The sequence below is a fragment of the Xenopus tropicalis genome, chromosome 7, assembly GCF_000004195.4.
Source record: "Xenopus tropicalis strain Nigerian chromosome 7, UCB_Xtro_10.0, whole genome shotgun sequence".
Taxonomy (NCBI): domain Eukaryota; kingdom Metazoa; phylum Chordata; class Amphibia; order Anura; family Pipidae; genus Xenopus; species Xenopus tropicalis.
Window position 1 is genome coordinate 12,218,434 of NC_030683.2, and position 16,856 is coordinate 12,235,289.

General features: G+C 36.5%; 1 protein-coding gene across 1 annotated transcript; it reads right to left on the bottom strand.

Annotated features, from left to right (window-relative positions):
* Nucleotides 1–1,965: 1,965 nt before the first annotated feature.
* Nucleotides 1,966–2,901, bottom strand: LOC116412339 (olfactory receptor 5M11-like). Its single transcript, XM_031906472.1, has one exon. It carries the CDS (start codon nt 2,899–2,901, stop codon nt 1,966–1,968), a length of 936 nt encoding a protein of 311 aa, XP_031762332.1.
* Nucleotides 2,902–16,856: the final 13,955 nt, after the last annotated feature.

Below are 16,856 nucleotides of genomic sequence, written 5' to 3' on the forward strand. Positions count from 1 at the left end.
TAATGTTGTGTAATCCAGTTGTCGTTTTAAGTCAAGAAAATAGTAGTTGCTTTGTACACTGCTCCATGTTCTTTCTCAACTGTAGAGACTCTGGAAAATTTTTTTGTAAACACAATAGTTTTTTCAAGATGTTTGTGATGCTATTGGTTACAACAAGTGTGATTCCAACAAGTGAAAGTATGAAAGTAGTGCAACCTTTTATGGAAACATCATTAGACATTTTGAAAGTTCCTTTGGCTTGTATCAGTCTTGATTCTTATCTTATGTTGGCCCAATTTTACACTATAACTTTTCTTATTTACTGTAAGTTCTATTGGGTCTTTCTTTTTCTTTAGCTTTAAATTCTTAAACTGAGTCATATGTTGATGTTGACCTATGGCTATAACTAGATCAAGTTCATTTTATTGGCACTGTGTATACATTTACCATTCTAACTAGTCTGGCACAAAGGCAGCACACTTTATATTGATTCCTTACACTTACTTCACTTCTTTCATATATTAATGTTGTAATAAGCACACAGGTGCCATCCTGTTAGCATGTGTGGTAGATTACTAGGAATTAGAAAGTTACATGGGTAGTAACTGCCTGAAAATTCCTGTGTGATCAAGTTCTTCAGTCCATATCTTGGCTTGTCTGGCCATCATGGATAAATATTGACTGCTCTTGAATTTTCCTACATATTGTTGTGTTGCAACCTACAATGAAAAAAGATTACATTTCGTTTTTACCATTCAAGTTATACAGCACTAATTTTGAAGGTGAAAAATATTTTTTATTAAGACATCAGAGTAAATTAAGCAAGTGTTGGTATACACTTCCTTAGTCAATACTTAGTAGAACCACCTTTGGCTGCAGTTACAGCTATGACCCTTTAGTGGTAAAGACATACCAACTTTGAATACTGTTTGGAAATTATTTTGGCCCATTCTTCCAGTCAGATATTCTCGATGTTGTTCAGGTATTATGGACGATGCTTGCAAACTTTCAGTGTGAAGAGGAATGGGCTTATGTAGTAAGCAAGGTCCCTTATAAAGCTCAAAAATGTTACATCACGTATTGTGCCAGATTCAATTAGATGAGAAAGACGTATCTCCTTATTCAATTTCAAATTGTCCCCTATGGGCAGATATAATTCAAAATTAAAAACTTATCTTACTGTTTATCACATGAAAATTCTGTTGAAGTCTATGGGGAAAACCTATAGGAGCAAAGTTTTTTCAAATGGAATCTCACCCATATGGTTTCATGTGATAAACATACTTTCATGGAATTTAATCTTGCTTAATGTCTACGGGTAAAATTGGAACTGAATTATTTTTATTTTCCTCAAATTGAAGTAAAATAACATTTACTCACTCATTTATATCTGGCCTATTATTTATTAGCACTCTGTGCATATATTAGTGTCTGTCTCCAGAGTTTCAAATCAATGTAGCAGTTTTTTCTCATTACCTCTAGTGTTTTCAAACTCTGCTGCTGTAAATGTATTAAGTACAAAAAACTTGAATATAAAAATTCAGCTGCTGAAAGTTTGCATGTTTATGTAGCAGTTACATTTTTGTAAAGTGATTGAGTTTTCAAATGTTGTGGACTGTAGTATTTAGAAGCCATGGCTGCAAAAACCATCTTCTTAAGTGTAACAGAAGATCTATGCCAACATTGGTCCTCACCATCAACCTTTTGGGTCCCTGCTGTATTCAGGAAGTGGGCCAGAGCACCAGGGTGCCAGTGTTCCTGAAAGGCAGAGTGTGTGCAGGTTTTCCAATGCCTGTAACATCAAATCTCGAGTTTTTCATAAATGAGCACAAAATTGAGTCTTTTTGAGTCTTTTTACATTTGAAAAACCCTCAAAAGCTTCAATTTTGGTAATCCTATGTTCCAATTTGATCAGACCACTTACAGTATATTAATTTACCAAAATGGAGCACAAAAGAATACCCTGAACTGGTTCCTTGGCATTAGCTAAAAAAAGATACATTTTAGCCTTAGTTTATTAAGGGAAGATTGAAATTCTCTATTTTTCAGGGTGTAAATAAGGGGATTTAGCACAGGGCCCAGGGCAATGTACAGCAGGGAGAAATACTTGTCTCTTTTTAGAGAATAACTTGTGGTGGGTCTCATATACATGCACATTAATGTTCCATAAAAGGTTATCACAGAGCTCAGGTGAGAAGCACAGGTAGAAAAGGCTTTTTGTCTCCCCTCTGAGGATTGTATTTTCAGGATAGCAGAGATGATAAATATGTATGAGGCCAGAGTAAGGAGGAAGGAATTGAATGTAAACAACGTCCCTTCAATATAAATTAAAAGTTCCATATTAAAAGTGCTGCTGCAGGAAAGTTTTAGCAATGGTGTGACATCACAGAAAAAATGGTTAATAAGATGGGAAGCACAATATGATAGTTTAGATATAAGGACAACAAGGCCAACAGGTTCACAAAACCCAACAGTGAATGCTGCAGTTATAAGCCCAGCACAGTGTTTCCTGCTCATTCGGGCAATGTAATGAAGGGGATCACAGATGGCAACATAACGATCATATGCCATGGCCGTCAGGAGAAAGTATTCATTGCCAACCAAGGACAAAAAAACATACATTTGAGTCATACACCCCAAGAATGAAATGGTTTTTCGTTGTCTGAGAAGAATATGTAGCAAATTAGGTAAAATATTTGAGGTAAAAGAAATGTCTATGAGTGAAAGGTTCAGCAAGAATATGTACATGGGGGTGTGTAAGTGAGGATTGCATGAAATGACTAAGAATATGATGAGATTTCCCAGCAGAATGATGAGATAGATTCCAAGGAATAGCACAAAAAGAGAGATTTGAAGCTCAGGAGTATCAGAGAACCCTTGGATGATGAATCCTGAAACATTTTGTTGACTTCCTGAGACCATTTGTCAAGTTTTCCTTCCTGTGTATGAAAGTAAACTACAGCATAAAAATATTGACTATGCATAAATATAGTAGTTCCCATCTTTATGAGAATCTTTATGGAAGCCCAAATATTATCATATCTGTAAGAACTGATCACGTTTTGATCACAATGCAGGCAAAAGAGTCAGAGGAGCTCATGAGCTTCCACTCCATTCAACATTCAAGATATAATATTAGGGAAATGTATAAAGCTCAAGTTACTTTTGATTTGGTTTTGCTCCACATTTTGTTGGCTAAAAATGATAACTGATAAATAACATTATACCAGTTTATACATGTCAAGGTTATGATGAAATATGCATATTTTTGTGTTAATTGGTGCAGACCAATAGTTCATTACGCCCAGTTTTTGGGACAAATTCTGACATGACTACCTCTGCCTGCAATGGAAAGAGCTTTATATTTATGGAGTGACAGTTTTAGATGTGTGCAGCAGTTTTAAAACCTTGTGCTCATGTTTGAAAGGAAAAGAAAAATAGTGCTCAGTGGAGTCTGTGACAGGTTTGTGTTCTGTGATTTCTACTCCAGATCTGAAACCCATTATACATCTACCTATAAATTATACGTGTATATATTCTGCTCCAGATCCAGACAGTAAACTCTCCACCTATAGTCCACCTAAAAAATAGGTAACACTCTGCACCTACAGGCCAGAAATCATAGGACAAATCAGACATCGATATATTCAAAGTTGACTTGTTGACAAAAAAAACACTTGTTACTCCGGTAACAACCAGGATTTATTCTGGAAAACCAGACCATCAACAAGTCCCTCAAGGACTTTTCCTTTAAGAAACACACAGATTGGAGGTGGTACTTCCACAAATGATAAATTGGAATGCATTTCTACAATTTGACAATAGTTTTTGATAATCTCCCCACTCTTTTTCAACCGGAGTACAAATTGGGCTCTTATTTTTCTTCTTAATAATGTCTGTACTGTCAATCCCTTGAGATAAATTTCCTCTCAAACTGATCTATGAGTAAATTGGCATAAAAGGGAGCCGCATTGAAACCTATTGCCATACCAGCCTGCTGCAGATAAAAAGTTTTCTTGAAACTGGGGTTAATTGGGGGTTAATGCCATCTCCAAAAGTGCAAACTGGAATTCAACCAATTGTGTGCCTCAAGTAGAACTTTCCTACATGCTTTATGCATCATGAGGAACTACCTTATATAAACTAGAAACATCTAAAGTAACCAAACATTCAGCAATGTTTTCATCTCTCTAGATTTCTGCAACTGTACCATCTGCACCAAGGTTGTGAATAAACCATATAAATATTTACCCACATGTGAAAATAGAGAACCCCATGTAGAAATGATCAGACTCCCTGGTTGTGCAGTGAGGGACTTGTGAACCTTTGAGAGAGTATAAGTAATTAGGCACCTCGGAAAACTCACAACGATTGGGCCACACTTGTGTTTATTGAACCCATTGACAGTGCACAAGTCTAAAACTAGTTAAATAATGTTTTATGCCTTTCAGTAGGATCTGAATCAAGTTTGTGTATCCTGTAATTGTGAAAATAGTTTGGCCCCATAATAAGACCTATATATACAGGTACATACTGTATATAAATACTTGTAGATACATATATATTTTAAAAAATGTTCTTCCCTGATTTGGTAAAAGGCAAAGCCATTTGTATGAGCCCACACTGCACTCCATTACTTACTTTGATTCAAGTGGTTTGCTTAGTCTGCAGGACTGAAAGTTCCTCAATGCAGGGGCACAGAGTCTGTCGGTCTCTTTTTACCCAGTTTATATAACCAGTGAGACAAATACAATTCCTCTGAGAATACATAATGATCAGCTCATTTTCTATACATAGTTACTTAGAGCTTCATAATAACTGCTTGTATAATCTGGCATTTTTATGATAAATATCACTCAGGGGAAAATACTTTGGGGAAAAAAATAATTTCTATAAACTTAAGAGACAGTTTTTAGGATTTTGTAATGCTATTGATAATGAGACCCCTTATAGGAACCTCATTGCCCATTTGTTCATTTTTATGAGTTTTAAAACAATCCAGCTCTTAGATAAAAAAGTAACAAACTAATGCTTGGATAGTATCAAAATAGCATATTAGTTCTGAATATAACTAAAATATTTCGGCAAGTTTTGTCATTTATAATGCACAATTTGTAAAAGAAAAATGAACCTGTTTTTCTTTGTCAATAGATGTTTGTGTCCAATGGATTACATTTTTAATAGAGGAGGAGAAAAAAGGGAGAATGGGGGGCAATTCTAGGTGGAGAAGATACATGATGTTGAGTAGAGAGAAAAGGTTACTATCAGAACCGTCTGTTTAGCTAAAACATATATTATACATACTGGTATTCCTGCTAAATGAGTACAAATCTATTATCCCTTGACGTTTATATCAGAAACATGGTTTGGCAGAGTCTTCCCAATTCTGGATTACTATTAACCAATATTATTAAAGTCCAGCTGTTGTCATGTCAATATATGAGAGCCAAGGCTGTCAAGTGCTTTGGCTTTGCTTTGTACGAGTCGGCATGCCTTAATTCCTCAAACGTAATAATTCTTCCATTTTTAAGATCCATTCAGAGATTGTGTGATGTAGATTTCCATATGTGAGGAATCAGGAGTTTGGCTGCATTAAGGGCAAATTGAGTTAGTGATTTCTTATAAGATGGGAGAGACTGCACATTATGGGGGAGAAGTATCACTGCTGGGTCTATTGGGTCTTATTGTTGCAGACATGCCCACCTGGCCTGTCTAGGAGTTAAGTGCTTATCAGACTCAAAACACAACAGATTTTCCTGATCAGTAAACACTGTAACCACATGTTTAGTGCCCTCCAAAAGATCTCTCCCCTTCAAACACCCATTTAATTGCTAGCTATTCCCTGTTACCAGTATAATAATTATCTAGGTACACCACTGCAAAACAACCCAAAAAATCATGGAAACATTACATTTATGAATTCATGGAAGATGGCTGGGGTGTTACATTAACCAAAGGGCATTACTAAATATCCATAATGCCCATCACAAGTGTTAAAGGCCGTCTTCCTTCATCTCCTTCCCTGATTTGAATTAAATTGTATACACCTCTCAGATCGAGTTTAGAAAAAAATTGAACCAATGTTCCATGGGGCTCCATGATTTAGAAGTCTAAATAAGATCACAGTCAAAAATCTCTATCCCCTTCCCTTGATTTCTGAACTCTTTCACAGAGTCTATCTATGCATGGCCTTAGGCCACTGTCTTTCTTTACAAAAAAGAACCCAGAACCTGCAGGAGAAGAGGAAGGCCTTATGAACCCTCTTTCCAGATTTTCCTTAATATACTCCTCCATGGCCTGAGATTCAGGGAGTGGTAGAGGGTATGCCCTACCCTTAGGGGGAGAGGAGTCTGGCATTAAATCAATAGCACAGTCATTATTCCTGTGTGGAGGAAGGTTCTCAGCAGCTTTTTTTTGAGAAGACATCTGCAATGAAAAATAGCAGGAGAGTAACCCATCTACAGATTCTGCAGCAAGAACTTGAGAAAGTCTTTTTTTTTTGTAACTTATAATTTATTAAATTTAACAGTGTTGATTATACAGCAGATGAAGTTAAGAGAATGAACACATATGTTGCATCAACGTAGTAGAGTAAAGTAGAAGTTTTCAACAATAATAAAGACAAGCAATGAGATACAGGTTAGGGAGATACGCTTGAGGGTTTTAGTGGAGTTTCAGTGTTCATTGGTAAACAATTCCCAGGGTGTCCAGATTTTCATAAAGTTGGGGGTTTTGTTGGTTAACCTAGCAAGTCCAGCTTCAAATACCTTGTTTGATTTCACTCTCTGTTTGATTTCAGTCAATGTAGGAGGAAAGGGGATTTTCCACTTTGTAGCTATAGAGATTCGGGTAGCTGTTAGGATATGATTGATTAATGCTTGATTTGATTTGCTAGTCTTCGGGAGTGGTTTGCCTAGCAAAAAAGTGGTTATATCGGGTAATATAGGGTCTCGCAGTGCCTTGCTCAGTAAGTCTGAGATATCTGACCATAGTGGAGATATCAGCGTGCAGAACCAAAAGATATGTGGAAGGGTACCGTTCTCTCCACAATTTCTCCAGCATAATGGGGAGTAGTTAGGGAACAAAGTATGGAGTTTAGCTGGAGTATGATACCAATATGTGAGAATCTTGTAAATATGTTCCTTTTGTCTAGAGCAAGTTATCATTTTTTTTAGCGTTTCCCCATATGAGGGACCAGGCTTCCTCCAACAAGGGTTGAGGAAGGTTGGAGTCCCACTTGTTCATTTAAGGGTGTCTAATGATAGTGTTGGCCTTGGGCTCAGAGATTAACCCCTTCTGTGGGAGACCTCTCTAAGCAATTGACTCAAATGGGGTTAGGGTGGTCAGTTTAGCATTGTCACTATATGATTTGACAGAGTGCCTCAGCTGAAAGTATTCATACATTTTTAAAGTATTCTGGTTGTTTTTTTGCTTAAGCTTTTCATATGTTTTCACCTCTTTAGTGAAAGGGTTTAATAAGTCAGCCACCGTTTGGATTCCTGACCATTTTCTAATAAAATGGGGGTGCATTCCAGGCTGGAAGTCGGGGTTATTTAAAAATAGCATATTGAGTGATTTAGCTGAGATTAATTCATACTTCTGTCTGAGCCTATACCAGATTGACAGGGTATGTCGCGTTGAGGATAGGAGGGTGTCTTTTCTTTTGTACCATAGGGGATTGCCCAAATGAAATGGTTCAGGTGGCCTATTTTTAGCTCAGCATTTTCAACATGTCCCCATATTGAGTTAGGTAACCTATTGGTCCATGCTAATAACTGTCGGAGGTGAGCAGCTTTGTAATATCTGCCAAATGAGGGTACTCCTAGTCCTCCTAACCTACAGGGTGTAGTTCATGTACTTCTGTGGATCCTATGTCTACAATATCCACATACAAAATCATGACATAGAGTTTGTATGTGCTTAAGAGTTTTAGAGGGGACTGGTATGGGAAGGGTTTCAAAAAGATACAAAAACTTTGGTAAGATTTTTACAGCCGAAATCTTACCAAACTAGCATAAGGAGTATTTGGATCATTTCTGTAGCAAAGCCTTAACCTGTTGTATTAAAGGAGTAAAGTTATGTCTATATAGGTCTGTGTATGTTGGTGTAATATGTGTCCCTAAATTGGAAACCGATTCTTTTTGCCAGTTATAATGAAAAGAGTCCTGTAGATGTTGCAACTGATGTTTTGGAATATGCAATGGCAATGCTTGTGTCTTGCTGACATGGTTTTATTATTGGAGAATTTGCAATAGGTGTCTAGAATCTTATGTAAGTTTGGGAGAGAGATCAATGGATTGGTCAAGGTCAGCAAAATGTCGTCTGCAAAGAGAGAGATTTTAAAAGTTGAGTTTTTGAGGGTGACCCCTGAGACGTCTGGAGAGTTTCTGATTACTGTTCCAAGGGGTTCTATACTTAAAGTGTATAAAAGATGGAACAGGGGCCAGCCTTGTCTGGTGCCATTGGTTATACTAATATGTTTATGAGCTTGTCCTGATAGTTTTAGTTGAGTTGTTGGATTTTGATATAGCGCTTTCAAAGTCCGGAAAGGGCCTAAAAAATAGAGGTGAAGGAGGAGAAGTGAAAATAGGTAAGGCCAATTCAAGCGGTCAAATGCCTTTTCTGCATCAAGGCTCAAGAGGACCGCTAGGGTATGCCTTCTATGTAAGATTTCTATCAAATTAATCTTTCGTCTGGTGTTGTCACCAGCTTGTCGTACTTGGACAAATCCAACCTGGTCCCCATTGATCAATTCTGGAAAGATGGGAGCAAGTCTGTTTGCTAAAATCTTAGAAAATAATTTAAGATCTGAACTTAGTAATGCTATAGGTCTATAGTTGGGACGTAGATTAGAATCCTTCCCTTCTTTGGGTATAAGGGTGAGGTATGAGCTTAGTGTTGAGTTTGGAATTGGGGTACCCTGAAAAAATTCATTGAAGAGCCTGGCTAAATATGGGCCGAGGATATGTGAGAAGACTTTAAAGTATTTATAAGGGAAGCCATCAGGGTCTGGGGATTTTCCATTTGGCATTTGTTTAAGTACTAGGAGGAGTTCCTCTATTGTAATGGCCCCATTTAGAATCTGATTGTCTTCATCAGTTCATTTGGGGAGCTTCACTTCAGTGAAAAATTTAGTAAGCAAGTCTATGTTTTGTGGGAGAGATGTGTTGCTTAAGTATGTAGGCTGTAGGTTGTAAAGTTGTGTATAATACTTATGGAATGCATCTCCTATCTGGTCCTGGTTATAGGTTAGTTGACCTTCTGCCATTTTATTTGAAGGGATTCTAGACTGTGTTTTTTGATCTTTAAGTTTCCTGGCTAGAAGGGTGTGTTGCTTGTCACCTTGTTCATAGAACTTCTGTTTGTTCCACAGAATCACTTTTTCTATATGTTCGTGTTTAGGTGTTGAAAGTTGCTTTCTAATTTTTACTATTTGTGTTAGGTGCTGTTCTGAGTTCTGGGTTTTGGATTCTAAAGTGTGTAGTTGAGATAGTAAGGCATTATGTTTGCTATTGAGAGCCCGTTTCCGGCTAGTTGTTAAGGCTATTATTTGTCCTCTAATAGTTACCTTATGAGCTTCCCATAACGTTGCTAAAGATTGGACTGATCCCTCATTGAACTGGAAATGATCTTTAAGTGGTTGTTCCATCTGTTGGAAAGTGCCAGAGTCATGTAGGATTGTTTCGTTAAGATGCCAATGTGGTTCTTTTGGAGGCAATTTAAGAAGGTCCAGCATCAAGGTTATGGGCGAGTGATAAGACCAGGTAATGGGATGGATTTCAGTGGTGAAAGGTAGTCAGAGGAATGACTGTGAGACAAAAATATAATCTATTCTAGAATGTGTCTTATAGACAGGTGAGTAGAAAGTGTATTTGGCAGCTTTTGGATGATTTACCCTCCACGTGTCAAAGAAAGCATTCTTATTGATTAGTTTCCTGAATTCTTTCGATAAAGTATGTGCAGATTTGTCTGGGGAGGGGATGGTACGGTCCTTCAACTATGAGAATTCTAAGCTGAAGTCAGACACCCTTTATGTAACCGAACACCAAGCCTTCATACTACATAGTTCTTGTGTGAACAACTTGTTCACACAAGAGGTTTAGATAAACACTATAGATACCAGCAACTTAAACATTATTTTATGCAAACCTAAAAAAAAAAAAAAAAGAAAACTTTAACTGCAATATAGTTTCCCTTTAATGCCAATTAAGTTGCTGAATTTACAATGAAATCTCTGCATGATGAACATTTTTCTTGAAAAATGTAAAGAAAAAACAACTGCAATCAATATTAAACGCTAAATGTTGAGAGACAAGAAGAAGAGTAAGGCCTCATTGAAAATGGTCAAGATTTTCTAAATCCAGTTTTTGTAGATATGAGAGCAAACAAATTAATTATCATAACAAAAAATGGAGCACGTGCAATAAACTTTTAAAAAAAAAAAAAAAGCTCAGATTTGAAAATGTATAAATTGCCCTACCCCAATTTTTAATACATATAAAGAAGCGCCTGATAAAATATTCAATATTATCCAAGCAAGTCATACTTATATATTACCTAACGAACTATAAAATTCTATAATTGAAATTGCCAAGTGGTTATTATATTTATCACAAGTGATGAGCGAATATGTTCTGTTTCACCGAAAAATTCACAAAATGACAGTAAAATTCGGTAAACAGTGAAAAATCTGCAAAACACACTTTTTTGTCGCCCAAGTCTTTTTTTTTTTTGTCTTGACCATGCCCATTTTGGCAGCTACCACACCCAATTTGACACAACCTTGACTATTTTGATGCAACCACAACTTTTTTTGACCTGCAACAAATTCTTGCGAAACAATTCGCCAATGGCGAAATGCGGAAATTTGCTGCAAATCCATGCCTGGCAAAAATTGCGCTCATCACTATTTACCACCATTAAGGCATGCTTTTTTTGCATTAACATAGTTCAGTAGTTTCTAAACAAGGAGAATAACTTTAATTGCAAGCCTATTTATAAATTATTTTGAAGGAGGATAAATGTGTTTAATGTGTTACATTGTGTTAATTTATTTTACCACTATTGGTTTCTGAAGATTACCCTATTCAAGTATTATTCCATTAACTTTTATTTAATAGAGTTGGCTAATAACATAAGTTAACTTGTTTGCCTCAGTTTATTAAAGGAAGATTTAAATTCTCTATTTTTCAGTGTGTAAATAAGAGGATTTAGCACAGGGCCCAGGGCAATGTACAGCAGTGAGAAATACTTGTCTCTTTTTAAGGAATAACTTGTGGTGGGTCTCACATACAGGCAAATAACTGTCCCATAAAGGGTTATCACACAGGCCAGGTGAGAAGCACAGGTAGAAAAGGCTTTTTGTCTCCCCTCTGAGGATTGTATTTTCAGGATAGCAGAGATGATAAATATGTATGAGGCCAGAGTAAGGAGGAAGGCATTGAAACTCAGTAATATCCCTTCAATGTAGATGGAAAGTTCCACGCTAAAAGTGCTGCTGCAGGAAAGTTTTAGCAGTGGTGTGACATCACAGAAGAAATGGTTAATAAGACGGGAAGCACAATATGATAGTTTAGGTACAAGTACAATAAGGCCAATTGGTTCACCAAACCCAACAGTGAATGCTGCAGTTATAAGCCCAGCACAGTGTTTCCTGCTCATTCGGGCAATGTAATGAAGGGGATCACAGATGGCAACATAACGATCATATGCCATGGCCGTCAGGAGTAACAATTCACTGCAAGCCAAGGATGCAAAAACATACATTTGAGTCATACACCCCAAGAATGAAATGTTATTTTGTTGTGTGAGAAGAATATGTAGCAAATTGGGTAAAACAGTTGAGGTGGAAGAAATGTCTATGAGTGAAAGGTTCAGCAAGAATATGTACATGGGGGTGTGTAAGTGAGGATTGCATGAAATGACTAAGAATATGATGAGATTTCCCAGCAGAATGATGAGATAGATTCCAAGGAATAGCACAAAAAGAGAGATTTGAAGCTCAGGAGTATCAGAGAACCCTTGGATGATGAATCCTGAAACATTTCCTTGATTGCCTGAGGTCATTTTCTTCCTGTTTCTGAAAGGAAATAATGTTTCAAATATATGGATAAATGGTGTAGCCCCCAGCCTTATTTCATAACTAATATTTCATCATTAAACCTTGTACTTTGTTAGACAATGATAGCATTAGGCTTTCTGCCCCTTGAGCTGGAAATTGTGGAGGGAGCAAAGCACTCAAATTTTCCCCTTGTGCCATAGTCCTATAGATATTTAAGAAAAACAACTCGAGTTTGGAGTTTAACCGGCAATGTATAAATTAATTTTACAACATCCGCAACCTCAGTATTTTATAGGAATTTTTTTTATCCATTATTAAAGGGGACCTGTCACCCACAAATAAAGAACTGTATAATAAAACTCATTTTCCAATTAAATAGGTAACCCAGATGATCGATTTTGGGATGATGCAAAGCTTGCCTCGATAACTAATTCCACAAAATGACTCCTGCCTGTTGCTTTAATTGTGGAACCCAAAATAATTAAAGAAACAAGAGTTAAGTCATTAATTTTGCTTGACTAACATTATTTCTTAGGGTGTAATGTAAAAAGGTATCAAAGCAAAGGCAAAATTACATTGGGTGATTTTATATCTGCAGTAGCAGGTACATTGCCCTGCTTTTTTAGAGAAATTCCTTTCCACTATGCTACAACTGGTCTTCATGAACAAAATGTTCCCATTCCATTGGTTGATGTAGAAGGCAAGGGGGCGGGTAATAATGCTATTTGCATTTTGACCAGAGAAACAGAGCCCTTTGCAAACTTTAATGATGGATTTTTTAAAAATGTGGCTGCATGAATTTTGATGCAAAACTGTATAAAGTGAAAGGTTGGTTTATCCCTAGTTTTCAAACCTTGTACTTTTGTCAGAAAAAAGCCATAGCATAGTGCCCATAAATGCCTTATTCCTGCTTCAAATCTGAACGGAATTATATATATGAATCTTTAGGTAAATTGGAACAAAATCTTGACATGCTCTGCTATTGTTAACTTGGATCCTCAGCTGTAATATCAGCCATTTGGATCACACTGTACTTATCAGAGTCACTCCCAAACCAACCCATTCTATTCCTTTTGGATACATATAGATACCTTCATATTAATATTATTTGAGCTATTATACTGGACTATTCAATTACAAGGAAAATGGAATCTATCATTTATCAAGATCTGTCTTTTTTTAGAGCCTTTTTAAAATGGCAAAGCCTCTTGTGTGAACTGCCCTCCATTACTTACCTGAATTATATCCTTGCTCCTATCAACTCCAAGTGCCTTATTATACAAATTCAAAGATTTCTTGTCTTTGCTCAGCCTGAGGGGCAGAAGGTTGTTCCATGCAGGGGCACAGAGTCTGCCGGTCTCTTTAGGAACCCAGTTTATATAACCAGTGTGACAAAGGGAATTCCTCAGAGAATACATAACAATGAGCTTTTTTTTTGCTCATCACTAGTTCTCATACCTGTAGCACTATGATAGATATATTTCTAGGAAAAATATTTCTGTAAATCAGAGTGTCACCTCAATAAATATGCTGTTAAATCTTTGTTATAGTCACCTTCCCTATGAGTGATTTGCCCTGTTCTGTTCTGCGTCTCAGACCCATAAACAAAGGAGCCGCAGTGGCATCCATATTTACGGTGCACTTTTTCCCATATAAATGTTAATTCTTCCATAACAAAGATCAAATTATTAAGATTACCAACACATTATTAGATACAAAATCCCGGTTAAGGGATCCCATACCTGTACGGATGATCGAATCTGTTCCATTTCGCTTCGCCATAAAATTCGTGAAACAGCAGTAAAATTTGCAAAACGGCGGGAAATTCATGAAATGCTTTTGCCGTCCGCATCTATTTTTGTTGCCGCGGCTATTTTTTTGTCGCCCGTGCTTTTTTTACATGACCACACCCAATTTTGATGCGACCCCACCCTTTTTTTGATGCAACTGGTTTGTCGCGTGAGAAAAAAAATCCATGCAACAAATTTTCCCGTGGCAAATTGTCACGCTAGTTTTGCGAAACAATTCGCCAATGGTGAAATGTGGAAATTTGCTGCGAATCCATGCCTGGTGAAAAGATTCGCTCATCACTACATACCTGTCTAATGATGTATGAATATAGATCAATGTCTAATGTCTACCTTAGCTAAGCATCTGTTTCATGTGTTTGTAATATTGCAAGGAACACAAATAGTGATGATCGAATCTGTCCTATTCCGCTTCACCGAAAAAATTCACTAATCTTGCAAATGATTCATGGAATGGCGAAAAATGTTGCTCGCCAAAAAACTTTGTGTCAATTTTGTGTGAATTTACACCGGTTTTGTTAAATGCCAATGCCGAAACACAGAAATTATTCCACCCATCACTAAACACAAATTAGAATTCATTCTTTTTTCAAAAAATATTTGACATTTCTAATGAACACTATTTGTCAACTACAATCTAAAATTTTTGTAGGAGTTAATGGGAGTCGTATTTTCAAAATGCAAGCTTTATTGTTTTGTTTTTAGTGTTCAGACTTTTGCAGATTTCATTGAAAATGAGCATTTTTAAAAAATGTTGTTACGAAGATGCTAATAATAAAGTCAAAATAAAACCTAAAATCGGGTTTTAAAAAAGAATTGAATTTGAAAATTAATAAATCTGCCTTCTTGGGTTTACTACAAATATAAAAAGCTCCTGATAAAATATTCATTGTCCCAGAAAGTTTTCCTTATCTATATAATTATCTATAAAATTCTGTAATTGAAAATGACATAACTAGGGATGCACCGAACCCACTTTTTTGGGTTCCGCCGAACCCCCAAACCCACCCTGATGGATTCTGCAGAATCCGAACCCTAATTAGCATATGCTAATTAGGATTGGGAAGAGTTAAAATTTGCAGTGCACTGCTAAAAATCCCCCTAAATTTTAACCCTTTCTGAATGCTAATTAGCATATGCTAATTTATGCTAATTACAATTTGGATTCGGTTCACCTGGGACTGTGGATTCGGCCGAAACCTAATCCATCAAAAAAAGGCTGGATTCGGTGCCAATCCCAAACTGAATCCAGGATTCAGTGCATCCCTAATTATAACAGTTAAGGCACGTTTTTTCTTGCATTAACCTAGATCGATGGTTCTTAGGCAAGAAAAATGGTCTTCATTGGTGAGCTGTTTAAAAAAATCAGACCAATGACTCAATATTTATTTATTTTATCAATACTGAGGGCTCCCCTAAGGGGCTGACTTACTAATCCATGAATCTGAATCCGAATGAGAAAAATTCGGATTGGAAAACGAACATTTTGCGACTTTTTCGTATTTTTTGTGATTTTTTCGTCGCCGTTACGACTTTTCCGTAAATTGCCGCAACTTTCGTATTGAGAGCTCGAAAAAATTTGCGACAATTTGCCAAAAAGTCGCAAAGTACCGATCATTACGGAAAAAACGCATTCGGACGCTTTTCGGACGTTCGTGGATTAGTAAATGTGCCTCTGAGCATAATAAACTTTTATTGACTGATATTACCTACTGAAATAAATGAAAGAAAAAAAGACCTTGGTAAGCATGATTAATAATATCAGATTCTAAAATGGACACCCATATACTTTGTGACTTAATAAACTGGTCTTGTGAGTCAAATAAGTCAGATAACAAGTCCTTCATAGGCATATTACCCATCTCTACAATCAACTCTGGAAGTTGAGGTGGCAGAGGTGACCTCCAGTGATGAGAAAAGGAGCTCTAACTGCTCCTAACATCAACCCTATCAAAGTTTTCTCATATTTATAAGCAGAGGTTTGAAGTATTTATTAGATCCCAAACAACTGTTTGGGTTCAGTTCCAGGCCAGTAGTTTTCCACAATATTTGAGGGGTCCATATATAGACAGTCCCACTATATAGGTCCCAATTACTAATGTTCCTGATTTATGTTTTTTTTTTCTTTAGCTAAAAACATAATTTTCTTAATTTTAAAAGGCATGACATTTTTACCCATTTATTATGCATCAAAACCGCAAAAAACTCAAATGTAAAAATAAGCCGTCTACAAGCTTTTGAGGTCATGTAGAAGTTAACGAGAGCTGTCCAATGCAATATTTTTTATGGTCCTTTTACTTCGAGGTATTTGGTTTTTTTTTTTGTATTTTTTGGTAAGCTATTTGTACTATTTAAAGGGCAGATTTATCAAAGTGCGATTTTAGAGCTTACCACTGCAAAAAACATTTTCTATTAAATCCTAAGGGATTTTTAGAAGGTTATTTATCAAAGATGAACCTCTAAGATTTTGAATTTTGACAAATGGGTTGTAACATGGTTCTTTTATTAAGTTCATATCTCCAGCAAGATTCTGATATAGTTCTGTACATTTTTTGAATTATTGTTGGTGTATGACACCTCGAAGATAGTGAAATTCCACATTTCACCAATGGTGAATTTCACCACCCATAAAAAAAAGTCACGCAGTACCAGCATTTCGTAAATATTTCAGGGACAGATTCGCTCATCATTACTCTTACATATTATCTTATGTCCCTGATGATTGATCTATTCATTTCCTCATCCAAATGTGAAGAACACCAAGCGCTCTGGACTCAGGGGTTTCACTTAAAAGCAGGTTTTTATTATTGTTCCATTTAAAAGATTAGACGCCTAACGCGTTTCGTGCGCATGTGCACTTACTCATGGGCCCATGAGTATACCTCTCAGAAAAAAACTTAACCAGAAACAATGTTCAATGGGGCTCCATGATTTAGATGTCTAAATAAGATCACAGTCAAAAATCTCTATCCCCTTCCCTTGATTTAAGAACTCTTTGATAGAATTTA